General features: G+C 50.4%; 3 protein-coding genes across 3 annotated transcripts; all 3 read right to left on the reverse strand.

Annotated features, from left to right (window-relative positions):
• Nucleotides 1-1,598: 1,598 nt before the first annotated feature.
• Nucleotides 1,599-6,653, reverse strand: KVR01_004460 (uncharacterized protein; the record flags this gene model as incomplete). The annotated part of the gene is made up of 7 exons (XM_044781876.1): nt 1,599-1,810; nt 1,847-2,081; nt 2,145-2,498; nt 2,574-2,874; nt 4,000-5,092; nt 5,154-5,937; nt 6,093-6,653. The coding sequence occupies 7 exons, from the start codon at nt 6,651-6,653 to the stop codon at nt 1,599-1,601; spliced, it is 3,540 nt and encodes a 1,179-aa protein (XP_044646624.1).
• A 1,359-nt stretch (nt 6,654-8,012) lies between these two features.
• On the reverse strand, nt 8,013-10,679 carry KVR01_004542 (uncharacterized protein). Its single transcript, XM_044786895.1, has 3 exons — nt 10,238-10,679; nt 10,055-10,177; nt 8,013-10,000 (listed from the first exon to the last, which is right to left on the reverse strand). The coding sequence occupies exons 1-3, from the start codon at nt 10,556-10,558 to the stop codon at nt 8,393-8,395; spliced, it is 2,052 nt and encodes a 683-aa protein (XP_044646706.1). The 5' UTR covers nt 10,559-10,679; the 3' UTR covers nt 8,013-8,392.
• A 331-nt stretch (nt 10,680-11,010) lies between these two features.
• On the reverse strand, nt 11,011-12,791 carry KVR01_004629 (uncharacterized protein). The gene is made up of 4 exons (XM_044789035.1): nt 12,724-12,791; nt 12,459-12,516; nt 11,435-12,354; nt 11,011-11,373 (listed from the first exon to the last, which is right to left on the reverse strand). The coding sequence occupies exons 2-4, from the start codon at nt 12,492-12,494 to the stop codon at nt 11,301-11,303; spliced, it is 1,029 nt and encodes a 342-aa protein (XP_044646793.1). The 5' UTR covers nt 12,495-12,516; nt 12,724-12,791; the 3' UTR covers nt 11,011-11,300.
• Between the last annotated feature and the right edge of the window lie 425 nt (nt 12,792-13,216).

The following is a 13,216-nucleotide window of genomic DNA, read 5'->3' on the forward strand; positions in this document are numbered from 1 at the left end:
ATATATTTTTAAAATATAAAGGATTATTTTTTATTATTAATAATAATAATAATAATAATTAACTTATATAATTTTATAATTTTTAAGTTAATTAATACTATTTTTATTATAATAACTAATATTAGTCTATTATTAACTTAATTATTTTATTAACTATTCTTTTAATTATAAAGGTTATAAGTATTATTTTTATTTAAATATTTTAGTTTTATTTATAATTAAAATAAAATATAATATTTATTAATAAATAAATTATAATATTAATTTTTAAGATAAGTTTATATAAAAGTTAAAGAAGATTAAAATATAAAATATAGTTTAAATAACTAAATAAAATATATAAAATAAAAATATATATTAGGCTTTTAATATATTAATTTTATTTTTAAAATTTAATTTTAATTATTCCTTATACTTATATTATAATATTTTTAATATTTCTTTTAATAATTTCTATTTATATAAGTCTTTAATTTATATTATTATTTATATATTTAAATATATATATATTAATAAAGGTATAAATTAATAAAAGCTTTTATATTTATAGGTACTTTATATAAAAATACCTATCTACCCTTTATTTAAATAGTTAAAGGAATTAATCCTTTTTTATTTCTCTTCTAAATATATTTAAATTAAAAGATTTTTACTATCTCTCTTTACCTTATATAGGCGCTTCCTTAAACCTATAATTAAGCACTTAACTAATCTACTTACACTCTAATTTATTATAAGTTATTATTAACTTACCTTATAATTATATCTATTTATTTAATTCCTATTAATTACTTACTTAATATTAATTTTTCTAAATAACTTTTTTATATTTATAAATACCTTTTAAGTTAATATTAAAAGACCTTATAATATAATTTCCTTCTTTAATTTTTAATACTTTTAATATAAACCCTTTTAAGTATACCTTTTAATATACCTTTACCTTTACTTTTACCTTTACCTTTACCTTTACCTTTATTATTTAGTTTATATATATTTAAATATTAATTAAGTATTTAAATATTAATTAAATACTAAAAAGTTAGAAGTTAAAAAGATAAAGATAAAGATTATATTCTTTCTAACCTTTTAATACTCCTTTTAACTTTTTAATACTTTAAACTTCTAACCTTTTAATATTTAATTAATATTTAAATACTTAATTAATATCTAAATATATATAGCTTAAAAAGTATATTAGAAGGTATATTAAAAGGTGTATTAGAAGGTGTATTAAAAGGGGTTTATATTAAAAGTATTAAAAATTTAAAGAATTTTAATTAGGTATATAGTTTTATATAGGCTTTATATATAAATTTTTATATTAAGTGAGTAGTTAGTAGGAATTAAGTAAGTGGATATAATTACTAAGTGAGTGGATATTAGCTTTATAACTATACCTTTAATATATACTAAATATTAAGTGTCTATATAATAATCTTATAGTTAATCTATTATTTAGTTAATAGTAAAATAGTACTATTTATAGTAGTTAGGCTGTTCGCAATCGATGACCGTGCCTAACCCTGCACAAATATTCCCCTCTCTCCCGTTGCACATAATTTAATGCTCTAAGACTCAATCTCAACCATGTTACCTCAGTCATCAAAGAAATATGGCGGTCTTCCCTGCTTCTTCCTGTCAGGTTGTATCCTAACGATTTCCCCTTCTAGCTCATTCCAGTATCTGGAAGTGGGCGTGATAGTACGAGCTAGCCGATCCCACGTGGTCTTTAGCAAGTCCTCGTCGTAGGGTTGGCCAGCTTCCTTCTTTCTCAACTCAAGCGAGCCGACTTCATAGTCATCCATTTCTGGCCAATCAGACGGCCGAAATGTACAATCATAACGTCTAAATGTCTCCTCCATAGGGATCTCATATGGGTTCTTGAATATGTGATGCTCTGTCAATGCGTCGTAGGCGTTCCAGCGCCATCTGTTTTCCTTGCTGATGCTGATGGGGAGAGGACTGCAGGCCAGGTCGGGCTCTGGTGACAAGAGGAAGCCTATCAGACTCTTGAACTGATTTTCAGTGGGCGGCGCGAGGGTGGCAGGCTTTGAGCTTTGTAGATACATTCCGTTGCACTGCGAAATAGGTTCGCCTTCGCTCGGATCTCTGTAGGTAGATATTTATATGATCGGACTTACCTCATCCTCGCTCAGCCCACGGTCGAATAGAACCACACCTCCAAAGATTCGGAGTTCTGCCCAGTATCCTGCAACATCTCCTAAACCATGAGGAAACCGCTGCGGGTCCATATATTGGTTAGCATAGAATAACGTGGGCGGGCCACATTTGCTGCGCTCCCGCTTGCTGCAGTGCTCCGGGAGTGTTGCCAGCTTCTTCTCGCGCCAGGTTGTCCATTCCGCGTGTTTGTGAGTTCCGTTGTCTATAAGATACAGAGAACTGGCAATATTATGACAGCCGGTGACAACCAACTCTAGCAGGCGAAGTTTCCAGGGCAGAGAGCCGGGCACTGTATTTTGGTATGCTTGTAATGCCTGCCCTGCTTTGTCAATCAAAGCTCGAACATGGGACTTCGGCCAAGAGACAATTTAGACGGTACGTATGCTAACCTTTGGGTCAAGACTTAAGCAAAGAATGTCGAAGTCTGCGCGCAAGGCACGAGTCTTCTCCAGGGCACCGGGACAAAGCTCGTCATGCTGCATGACCGGGAAGTCTTCTTGAAACCAATGGTCTTCCGCGTAGACACTGCTGACTGGCATTCCATCAACAATCTGGGCGTAAGTAAATTCTGCAACTGGTGTAGAGAGCATATTGGCCAAAGCCAGCCTGAGCGGGGTGAGATGCCCTGCATCTAAATCCTGGAGGGACATTTCTGTTGGGGGTGAATGAGAAGCTGGCACAAGAACTTGACTGCACGTGGAAGAAAGATGTGTCGGAAAGGAAGATGTTGCCCGCGACTTGTCATGAGTCCGTCGTGAATTGAGAAATGGTTGTGATGCTGGTCAGAAGTGAGAGGATCGGTGAGCCTTGTTGATGTTGGTATTATCAATGCGGACCCACCGGTCTTCTAATTTTAGCATTGGGTTGGGCTCGGAGTGGAACCTCCCCGACCACACAGAAAGCTGTGCCGCCTAAGCCAACCAACCAGCTAATTCCACCTCCCTCTTTATCCTAGAGTTAGGGTTATAGGATTGTATTTTATTTTAATAGCGCAGTTTTAAAAGTATGTATCTTAATAGTGTGTTTATACTAGAAAGTTGGTGGTCGGAATTGGGGGGTGGTCGGAACGTGGGCCGGGTACATTAGCTGGCTTTCCGAGGAAGGAAATCCCAGCCTGGCTCGATGTTACTATCACTGCTAGAAAGAAGTTGTCGCGGCGGTCACAATGGCGGCTCCCGAAAAGCGCACATCGCCGAATGACGTCCGAGGTCTCCAAGCTAGGTGGACTTGACCAAATGCTAATAAATCCCATGGCAGGATATTTCTTTTTAAGAGTCAAAGTTCGATCCAACACATAAAGGCATTGATTGCAACCGGGAATTATCTTATAAGACAAAGAGATAGGCAGCTCAGTACATGATTCCACCTTCTGAACGTACTCAGGGTTGTGACTGCCCAACGTAAATAGGAGTGAGATGAGAAATGCAGAGGATCAAAGTGGACAAATGAGTCTCATCATGGCCCGCATAAATAAGATTTTCGGCAAGCTTGGAGCTATCAAAACTCAAACAGTGCACAGCTCACTAAACATGGTCAACAACCAAAACGCACGTAAAGTCAAGGAACGAAGAACGGATGACAAGCGCTGTACCTGATTTGCATACTAGTTGCCTTCGGTCTGCGATTCAACGAGTCCCCTATTTCGATCTAAGCTTTGATCTTCCAGTCCCGGGTTTTATTCTAAGACCACTATCCCGACAAATACAACATTGAAGATATCTCGATAGAGTTTAGATGGGACGCCCGAGGTCAAGGTAAGATGGTGCGGTGCTAGACGACTCACTGATCGCGCAACCTTGTCCATCGAGGTCTCACCCAGGCAGGGGCCGGCGGGGCCCATTGATGGATTTCCAAGGAGGCGGGGGACGATTGATGAACCCCCTATAAGTCGCCGGGGAACGAGGGGCCTCATTGCCAGCCCCCGAGCGAGGCTCAGAGGCACCCTGATGAGTTGCATGAGCCGTACCACCACCCTGTGCCGACCGCGGAACCTGTGGGCCCGCGTGCCTTGGATCCGAGCCCGGGACTGCAGGCGGCCGCGGGGCGATGTCCGGCCGCGTGGTAGGCTGAATCGCAACATATCTGTTGGTGGGCTGATGTATGTGCTGTGGTTGCGGCTGGACCGGACTTGGAGGTGCCGCCGAGGTGTGAGCCCTGCTCTCGTGCTGAGGCGGGTTCTGCCCCCGGTATTGGTGAGGTGGATCCGGGTTCATGAAAGGGACCTGGACATGAACAGTCTCGGCTCGTGGTGAAAATGGTGCAGGGTGACTGGCAGGGCGATCGAGTGAATAAGACATGGGTCTGGAATTTGAAACCGCGGCACTGGCCTTGTAAGCATTGTACTCTCGTGTCGTTATCGGTTGCGCAATCACAGGCGACCCAGACCCGGCTAGGTCGTGGTTGTGTTTGAGACCATTCTGGGCCAAAGTTGTCAAATAATCGACACGAGGGTCCGCTGCTTGAGGAGGTTCAGCCAAGAAGGGATGAGCCGAACGAGGACGCTCCACCGTGGCCTCAACAGCCGAGTTGACTTGGGTCGGCTGGTCTGGGTTGACGGCGCGCATGGTAAGTGGTGGGGTGGTCTCTACCCCGGCGTCCGGCACTGAGGTTGTCTTATGCAGCTCACTGGCGTCGGGCGAGAAGACAGCAGCCTCGTCGGCATGTATCACGCTCCACTCCGATACTGGCGAGCTGCTGATGGAAATGATGTCGACAGATTTCCTCGGCGCGCTGCTTGCGCGGTCGGTATTTGGATCAACCTCGATCATTGTCTCGCCATCGCTTACGACTGGCGCGGGCCCAGCTTCCACTCCTTCATCTTTTGGCTTGACAATGGTGGCTTCAGGGGAACTACTCTCGTCCGCACCAGGCGGGTGGTCCATTTGGTTATCCACCGGGGTCGTGGCATCTGCGAAGTTCAATTAGTAAAGAGAGGAAACCGCAAGAAATGCAACATGAATAAGCCGTACCATCATCCAAGTCCATTTCGACAGATTCATCCTGCCCTGACGGAATTTCAGGTCGTGTGCTCAGGTACTTCCGGACAGCTTTGAGTCCAGGAACGCCCCACTTGTCAGATGTCTCCATGTCAAAAGCCCCCAAGTGGTGTGCTGGCAGCCAGCAGGCCAGAGACGGAAATTCCGCGTTGTCATCAAAGAACATGACAGGGAATTGACGCTGTGCTACTTTTTCTCCCCCGTCTTCGAAGCCTTCTTCCCACTCAAGCCTGCCCGTCGTCGTGTCATGCCGATAGCACGGGGGCAGGTCGCCCATCAGCTTCCAATCCTCCAACGTGCCCGTCACGCCGACGTCCTCGAGGTTCGTGTTTGGCAGTAAGAGCGCAGGCCAGCTCTTCTTGGCCTTTTCCCAGTAACCAAGATAGACCTGGCCCGGCGTCGGATCAACAATGCCTGGTGCGGCTCGGAGGCCATGCTTGCTGCCGCTGCTGACTGCTGGGTCGTCAGCGGGGCGGGGCCCTTTCTGCTGTTTGCGGAAGGCTTTCCGGGCGACGTTGTTATTCTTCCTCGCGAGTTCTTCGTTGCAGTCCAATACAGGAATCCCGAACTTTTCGACAACCCCCGCAAACTTGAGCCTCGGCTGGTTCCCATGCGCCGCACTGGTAACGTGAAACCCAGCGCTCACCAAGGGCTTGTCCTCGAAATCGCGAGGGCAGTCCAGACAACGGAAGATATACCATTGATCGGAACCCTTGGGATATTCCTCGATGATGTGTTTTGTCTCGGCGTGACCGTTCTGATAGACGTTGTTAAACAATATGCTCGTTACCCTCTTACTGCTCGGGAGCCGTTTCCGCGGCCTACGCGGTTCGGGTTCTGTATCGCTTCTACGTTTGCGCTAGATGTTGTCAACAGTAAATTCCATGTGTTGAGGCAATGGGCATTTCTCACCACAGATGAAGAGCTGGCATCAGCACGTCCCTGTCTCTCACGATGTGCATGTGGCGACCTGACAGGGTGTTCGACAGGCGACACGACCTCGGACTCGGCCTCGGCAGGTGGTGTAGGCTGGGCAGCTGATGGGGCGGTGTGGTTGACCGGATCATGTGATGGAGTATCTGTGTATTCTCGGATAACCTTCAGAGCCAAATCCACGCCGAAGGTTTCGACGAATTTACGGAAAAGATTCTCCAGCACTAGACGGCACTCTTGTGTAAAGACTTCGGTTCTCGCGTCCATGGCTGCTTGGTACTCGCGGCGGAGCTGAATCACCTCGTTGCTGCGGCGTTGAAGCATGTCCTCTAGGTGTTCCTCTGCATCTGAGCCGCCCTCAGCCTGCGCGGAACGAAACTCTTCTGTAGCTTGTGCGAGCCTGGCACGGCCTGCTATTAATGCTTGCTCTTCGGCCTCAGCTTGGGGAGCCTTCGTCGCATTCAGCTCATCGACGGCCTGTAAGTAATAATTTTTGACCGGCGTCATGATGCGCCAGACATAGTTTTCCTCGTCCAACATCTTGAGCAACTCGATGAAGAACGTTGGAAGCCAACGTCACAGCTTTGATGAGGGGGTTATAGGAGGGAAACTAGAGGTCAATCGCAATAACGTGGCGGAAAGCCATCAATTGCAATAATGGACGGGATCTCTGAGCGCGACATGGACTTGGGAAACGAAAAATGGCGGGGACGAGGTGGGCAAGGCAAGGCAATAAGAGCCTGGCTGCGCAAATGGGGAGAAGTGGGCTAGCTGGCTGCATCTCGGCTGTTGGCCGTTGGTGTTGGCTGTTGGCTGTTGGTGTTGGATCCTGAATTGATGCCAGTGGCCCACCCATTGTGACGGCAGGGATTAGCTATAATTAGCGTAGCTATCACATCCAGCCAATTAAGACTTCATCCCCGTTTTGGCTACTCGTGCCACCCTCGCCAACACGGCTTTTGCGGAAGGATCAAGGCCCCGCACGCGGCTGGGGTAAGCGTCTGCGAGAGTGCGGCGATGCCATGCATGGATGGCGGCGCCTATTCTCTGTCCATCGAGCCCTACGAGAACATTTGAATTCTAAGAGGGGGGTTGAAATCTTACAGTGGACTTGGGCCGTGTCTGGGCTGGCGAAGTAAGTGATATCCTAAAAAACAAGTTATGCTTGTACAACAGGGATTCATTTAGACGTCCTATCCACCCCAAATGTTTTTGAGTTTTTGCCCAGGTAATAAGCCTTCGTCTAGCAGCCTCCCGGGCTAACATCACCGTTTCTATAATTGCACCAACTGTGTGACCACGGCGGACAGGACAGTGGAGCACTGCTGCCGGTTGGGCCCCTCCGATCATGGCCTTGGTCAAGCTAAAAGCCGTCGGTCTGTTGCAGGAGGGCCTCTAAAAATAGCCCACCAATGTCAACGTACCCCTGCTCCCCACCTGCTGCTCGTGATTCGCTGCTCGATCCAACACAGGGCAGGATTTGATAACTGACCCGTTTGATTCATGGGTTGATTCCAACGCAGTCATTCTGCATAGTAGGGGGTAGCCGGCGCGGCACCTTTCTACTCTTCGAGGCCGTTCATAGGGATGATATTTGGAACACAGTTCAATGCACCACTGCTTCAACGAAGTTGTGGTGGTTTTGTTTCTAATCTCCACACATATAAGACTCGCGTGGCGCCGTAACTCAGTGCTACATGCTCAAGACTCAGCTTTAAAAAAGAGATCGGATATTCACACCCACCAAAACGGAGGGTATATCCAAGCCCCAAGGGATAACCTCTCATAGGAGGACAACCTCCTATGGGACAACCTCCTATGGGACAAATTCCTGTGGGATAACCTCCTGTGGGACAAGCTTCTATAGGAAAACATCCTATGGGATAACCGTATGGGATATTTTTTTGTGGTTTGGCGCGAAAATACGCATTTTGATCTCCGAGTTCCCTGGTATGGGTGTACCCTCCGTTTTAGCGGGTGTGAATATCTAATCTCTAAAAAAAAGAAGACAATGCTAATCATAGTGTAGAGTACTACGAAACGTCTGTGGGCACATGGCCTCAGCCTCGTGCCGCACATTCAACTACATCAATACCCCCAGCATGGATTCATCCAGGTGATCGTACCGATGATCTGAAAAACAAACGCTTGCCAGAATCCCAATCCTAAGCTTGAAATCGTCCTTTCTTTCCAGTGAGCGCGTAGGTACCCACCATGAGCCGCCCTTGCGCATCTACTGCTGTACCTACCCACCCAGCCACATTCCCACCTCAGGCTGTCTAGCTGATATGAGGCACATACTGCGACCACCGAACAACATCATACGCCGAGGGCGGCAGGTGCGACAGGTTCGCCAGACACTCGACAAAGATAAAGAACCGCAGGCCGAGGTAGATACACCCGACAACGACAATCCCCACGACCTTGACGACGCGGATGACCTCGATCATCCACAGGAAGCACCACTTATAAAACATCCACCACCACCGCCGCCACCCGTGCTCCCACCGCCCGAGCCGCGCCTCCTTCTCGGCGAGGTGCTCCGCCTCCTCGGCGTCGCGGTCCTCCTCGTCCATCATGAGCCAGGGCCGCACGGCATTCAGTATGACGCCCTCGGCGTGCGCGACGGGCACCAGCAGCCCGCTGCACGCGAGGCTCACCGACGCCAGCTTCCACAGCGCCGCCTCGGCGCCGCTCGTGAAGGACGCGTCCCACGCCAGCATGTGCAGCCCCCCGTACAGGAACCCCGTCAGGCTGATCCCCAGGTGCGTCTTGAACGCGTGCTGCTCCTGCGGGATGCCGTCGTGCCGCCGCCGCGGGAAGTTGGTCACGCGGTCCACGAGCGTGTTGCGCATCGTGCGCTTCAGGCGCCGCTGGGCGCGGTGCCTGCTCTCGCCGGGGTGGGCCGGTGTCGCCGTCGTGGTGGCGGGGGCGGTGGTGGCTGGGGTGGGCTCCTCGTGCGGGTGCCGGTCCAGGATGTAGTGGTCCCAGCCCTTCTGCGCCATCTGCATCCGGGCCCGGAAGCGGCGCTCCTGGTCTGCGGCTGCTTGGACGAGCTCGCTTAGGCTGGCGGCGCCGGCCGTGGTGGACTGGTCCGCGTCGTGGTCCCGGGCTGGAGGGGTGAGGAGTGCCCACGGGCTGGCTGGTGTAGGTCGGGAGGTTGTTGGCCGGCTTGGAACGCCCGTCGTTGGCCGGCCCATGCTGACGGCTGATGACTGGGGACGGCCGCCGTGGAGGTTCAGGTCGCTGAAGGTGATCGGGTCCTGGTTGATGGTTGCATCGAGGTACGTCGACGCCCGTGGGGCCTCGGGCGTGTATTCCTGGACCGCGGCCTGCTCGGCTCGTCCCAGCTTCGTGTACCTGTCCTCGTCACACTCGTTGTGGTCGAAGCTAGTCAGTGAGTACAGAATCGCGATGAGCCAGTGTGGCTGGCTGACGGTGTCGGGCATGTTGAGTGGATCTGGTTTCGAGATGTCCACAGGCTTGCGAAGCCACAGCCAACCAATGATCAGGGCAACGATGCAGTGTGCGAATGTTGTCAGCTCCAGCAGAGAAATCGAAAGACCCTGGGCCATGCGGACGACGCATTGCAGGCTGAACCACAGGGCCTGGAACAGGGCGATGATCTTCACAAAGGTGCTCGAGCTGCTCTTGTCCAAGATATCGAGCACGGACAGGTTTGGTATCACGGACGGCTCGTGCTCGGCCACGAAGCGCAGTGCCTCGTCTCTCAACACTAGCTGCTCGCGGCTGTGGTCGTCGGGGAGGAATACCTTCGGCCCGTCACGCAGCTTGTAGCTGTAGCCTCCCATCACGGCGTACCAGCTGTGCGTCAATGTCCATATGTGTTTGGTGCTCGTATCCTCGACATCCGAACTGCGGTTGAGCTGGAACATAGTCAGTGGAAGGTTGTATTTGCGTCAGGACACACGCGCGCTCACCCGGCGACTGTTCAGCAGAGCGGGCCACCAGCTCTGCGGTCGGGCTGGCTGCAGATATACGCGTTCCATGAATGCTTGCAATGACTTCACATCCCAATATTGCCTAAAGGCAGCATAGGCAATCTACGCACACGTGGTGGTCAGTCAGGTGACAGACACATGAACGGGCGCCAGATAGCCTACCAATTCTGGCGCAAACAGACCTATAAGCAGCCATCCGATCTGCCTGGTGATCTGATGCCCGCCGAAGATATGCACAAGCCTGTGCCGCATGCTGTGGGTCGTGTCTTTCTTGAACCATGCCGTCCACGGAAGGGTCTCATCCGGACACGTGCCCGGCAGGTTCAGGTGCACGATCTTCCATGTACACAGGGCGAGCGTCACAAAACATGATGAGATGATGCTGAAAGTACCCCTTCGCATCGGCTGCGGTTCCCATGTGAAGCCGGTGGTGATGTTGCCCTCGGCGCCAGCGACGATGTCCCACCCGTTCGACGTCGACATCGTGGCGGTGCTCTGAGGTACCGCCCCCTTGGCTACCAGTAAGTGCTGTTGTCTACGCTGCGCGCCACAGTATCGATGGAGGCGGAGGACGGTCTCAAAGGGGCACACGGCGGATTTGTAGTTTGGCCTTCTTGGATAAGCTTAAAATGAGTTCTGGGAGATCCCTACGAAACGAGATGTCGTTGTCCCTGAAGGTGGACCCCGAAGACCCATCCGACATGAGGCCCCGTAGTTTTTCCGGCTTGGCGGCGCCTGTTGACCGCAATTCCAGGCGAGCAGGGGCCCAGTAGAGGACTGACTAGGGGTCGGAAGCGTTGACCATCCTCACGCAATCATCAAGCGAAGCGAGGTCGGCGATGTGGGTCCGGCGCCATCTTGGGCAGAACGGGACTCGCTAACGTACCGATAGTGGACGGTTGCCATCTGGAATGGCGAGATGGGCGTGACTCGAGCATGATCAATTGATTGAATTAAAGAGTGAGCACACTTAGTACATACAGTTCTTCGAGGGCCATCAGAAATAGCCCAAGGCCTTCGTTGATGTGGTCCCGGTCCCGCAAGCTCAGATGATTTGGAATTTGCAATCAAGCGTATGTTGAAAAGCATCAACCTTCGCGATATTTCATACAAGGCATGTCGTGGCGTCACAGACGAACAAATTTTGCCAATTATTGCCCAGACTCGGCGAGCAATCTCGGCGAGCAAATACCTGTCGGCTCATCAGGAGTCTTGATGGCATAAATCATCGAACCCTCGTAAATGACAAACGACCGTACTCGTCCTGACTCACTACCTCATCCTTATGGCACCAGACCCTGTACGAGGTTAGCAACATTAAAGTGAATGAAATACACCGGAAACTCATCCACAACTCACCGTTGATGACTGGGATCTCTCTCACGCTCAGCACCCCCGGGGTAGATGGCCTCCATCTCAAGCCTGTGCTTGCTCTTCGGCTTGCCCTCGGCCAGCCTGCGCTTCTCGAAGTAGACATAAGCGGCATAGTACACGGAGCTGGTGCAGCCAGCCATGGGGCCCTTCTTCTTCCTGAAGTCGGCCAGCATCTTGGACTGGATGGACTTGCAGCCAGGGGCGTGGAGCTGCGCGTGGAGGTCGCGGCAGAACTGGGCCTGGGTGAGGCCAGGGGTCTTGAGGTGTGCCGTGATCTTCCTCCGGACGACGTCGCACGTCTCGAAGACGGGGACCGAGTCCGTCTCCTCGCCGTCGAGGTGGATGCTGCCGAGGTCCGCGTTCGCGTTTGAGAGGCGGGCCTGGGCTGTCTTGGCCTTCTTCTGCGTCGTAGCAGAGGCAGCCGGCACGGACAGGCCGGCGAGCTCCCGCTTCTTGAACCAAGCCCAAGCGTTCCAATACACATCACTCCCGGAGCCGCCGTCCCTGCCAGTCTGGGCCAGGAACCTGTTGACGGAGTTGGGGCTGCTCCCGATGGTGTTGCAGAACTCGCCCTTTTTGAAGATGCCCCGGTCGAGGACCTTCTGGATCATGTTCCTGACGTAGGTGCAGTCGCGGTCGACGGCCATGTGATCCACCTGGATGTGATCAAGATCCTGCTTGTAGGCAGCGATGGCCTCCTCGGACGAAGACGACGAAGCATCCGACTTGCGCTTCCTGCTGTTTGAAGCGGGTGGGGCGGGAGCAGCTGACGGCGCAGGGACAGCAGCGGCGGATGGCTTCACTGCAGGCGCAGTTTTCCCCATGGCTTTCCCCATGGGCGGAAGCGGGACTGGTGACTGATTGGCCCTGGCAGTGACATCTTGAAGAGCCGCACGCGGTGGTGGCTAATGGAGGGCATGTCAGAGTTCAGCATGACAAGATTGGAAACAACATCATCCTGGGCCTGGCACTGTGGGCAGACGAGGATGGCGGGAGGGTTCATGCCTACCAGGCGTGGTGGAGGAATAGGAGTGGTGCTCTGCATGTTGCCTGAGGAGTTCGAGTACCTAGGTATGGTTATTAGAAGATTGTGTCCACAGTCCGTTGCTGGCGAGAGCTGGTGAAGGACGCCCGTTTGACGTCCAAGTTTCCCAAGAGAGGACGCGTTTTGACAACGCCCAAGTGGTGCAATTGGTATCGGCGTCTGTCCTTGAGCCAATTGATATGGATCAAGCGAGCTTTCTCCAGTTGTTGGCAACGTGAAACTTACTCACCGTGGAGGCAGATTGATTCGAGATGTGAGATTTGTCGATGGATGATGACCTTCGTGGAGTTTGTTTACTTTGTGGGGGACGCGTCGAGATGCCCAAGTACACACCAGCATGTCGTCATGGCCACACCGGGGGACGAACCCTTGCCAGGTACGCGGTGGCCCGTGCGTTCAATCTTGAACTCAATCGCACATGTACCTAGGTTCCTGCCAGATAGATTCTGCACCCATCCACGCTTCAAAGCACTAACAGTTTCTCAGGTGCTCGATTTATATAGCTTTGATTCTTTGAAATTCTAGCAGCATCTGCCAATGTGACCCCAAAGTTTCAGCGCCTCTCTGGTCTCCCAATATCGGAACAGCAGATGCAGATAGGCATAGTATCAGACCCTGCGCTCAGCCATCGATTGGATCAGCTCCTTGCTCTAGGCCTCCCCTCAAATTTTACCCTTTTTTTTCACCGGTTTTCATTTCAAATGGATATGACATATTATGCA

The sequence above is a fragment of the Diaporthe batatas genome, assembly GCF_019321695.1.
Source record: "Diaporthe batatas strain CRI 302-4 chromosome Unknown Contig00004, whole genome shotgun sequence".
Taxonomy (NCBI): domain Eukaryota; kingdom Fungi; phylum Ascomycota; class Sordariomycetes; order Diaporthales; family Diaporthaceae; genus Diaporthe; species Diaporthe batatas.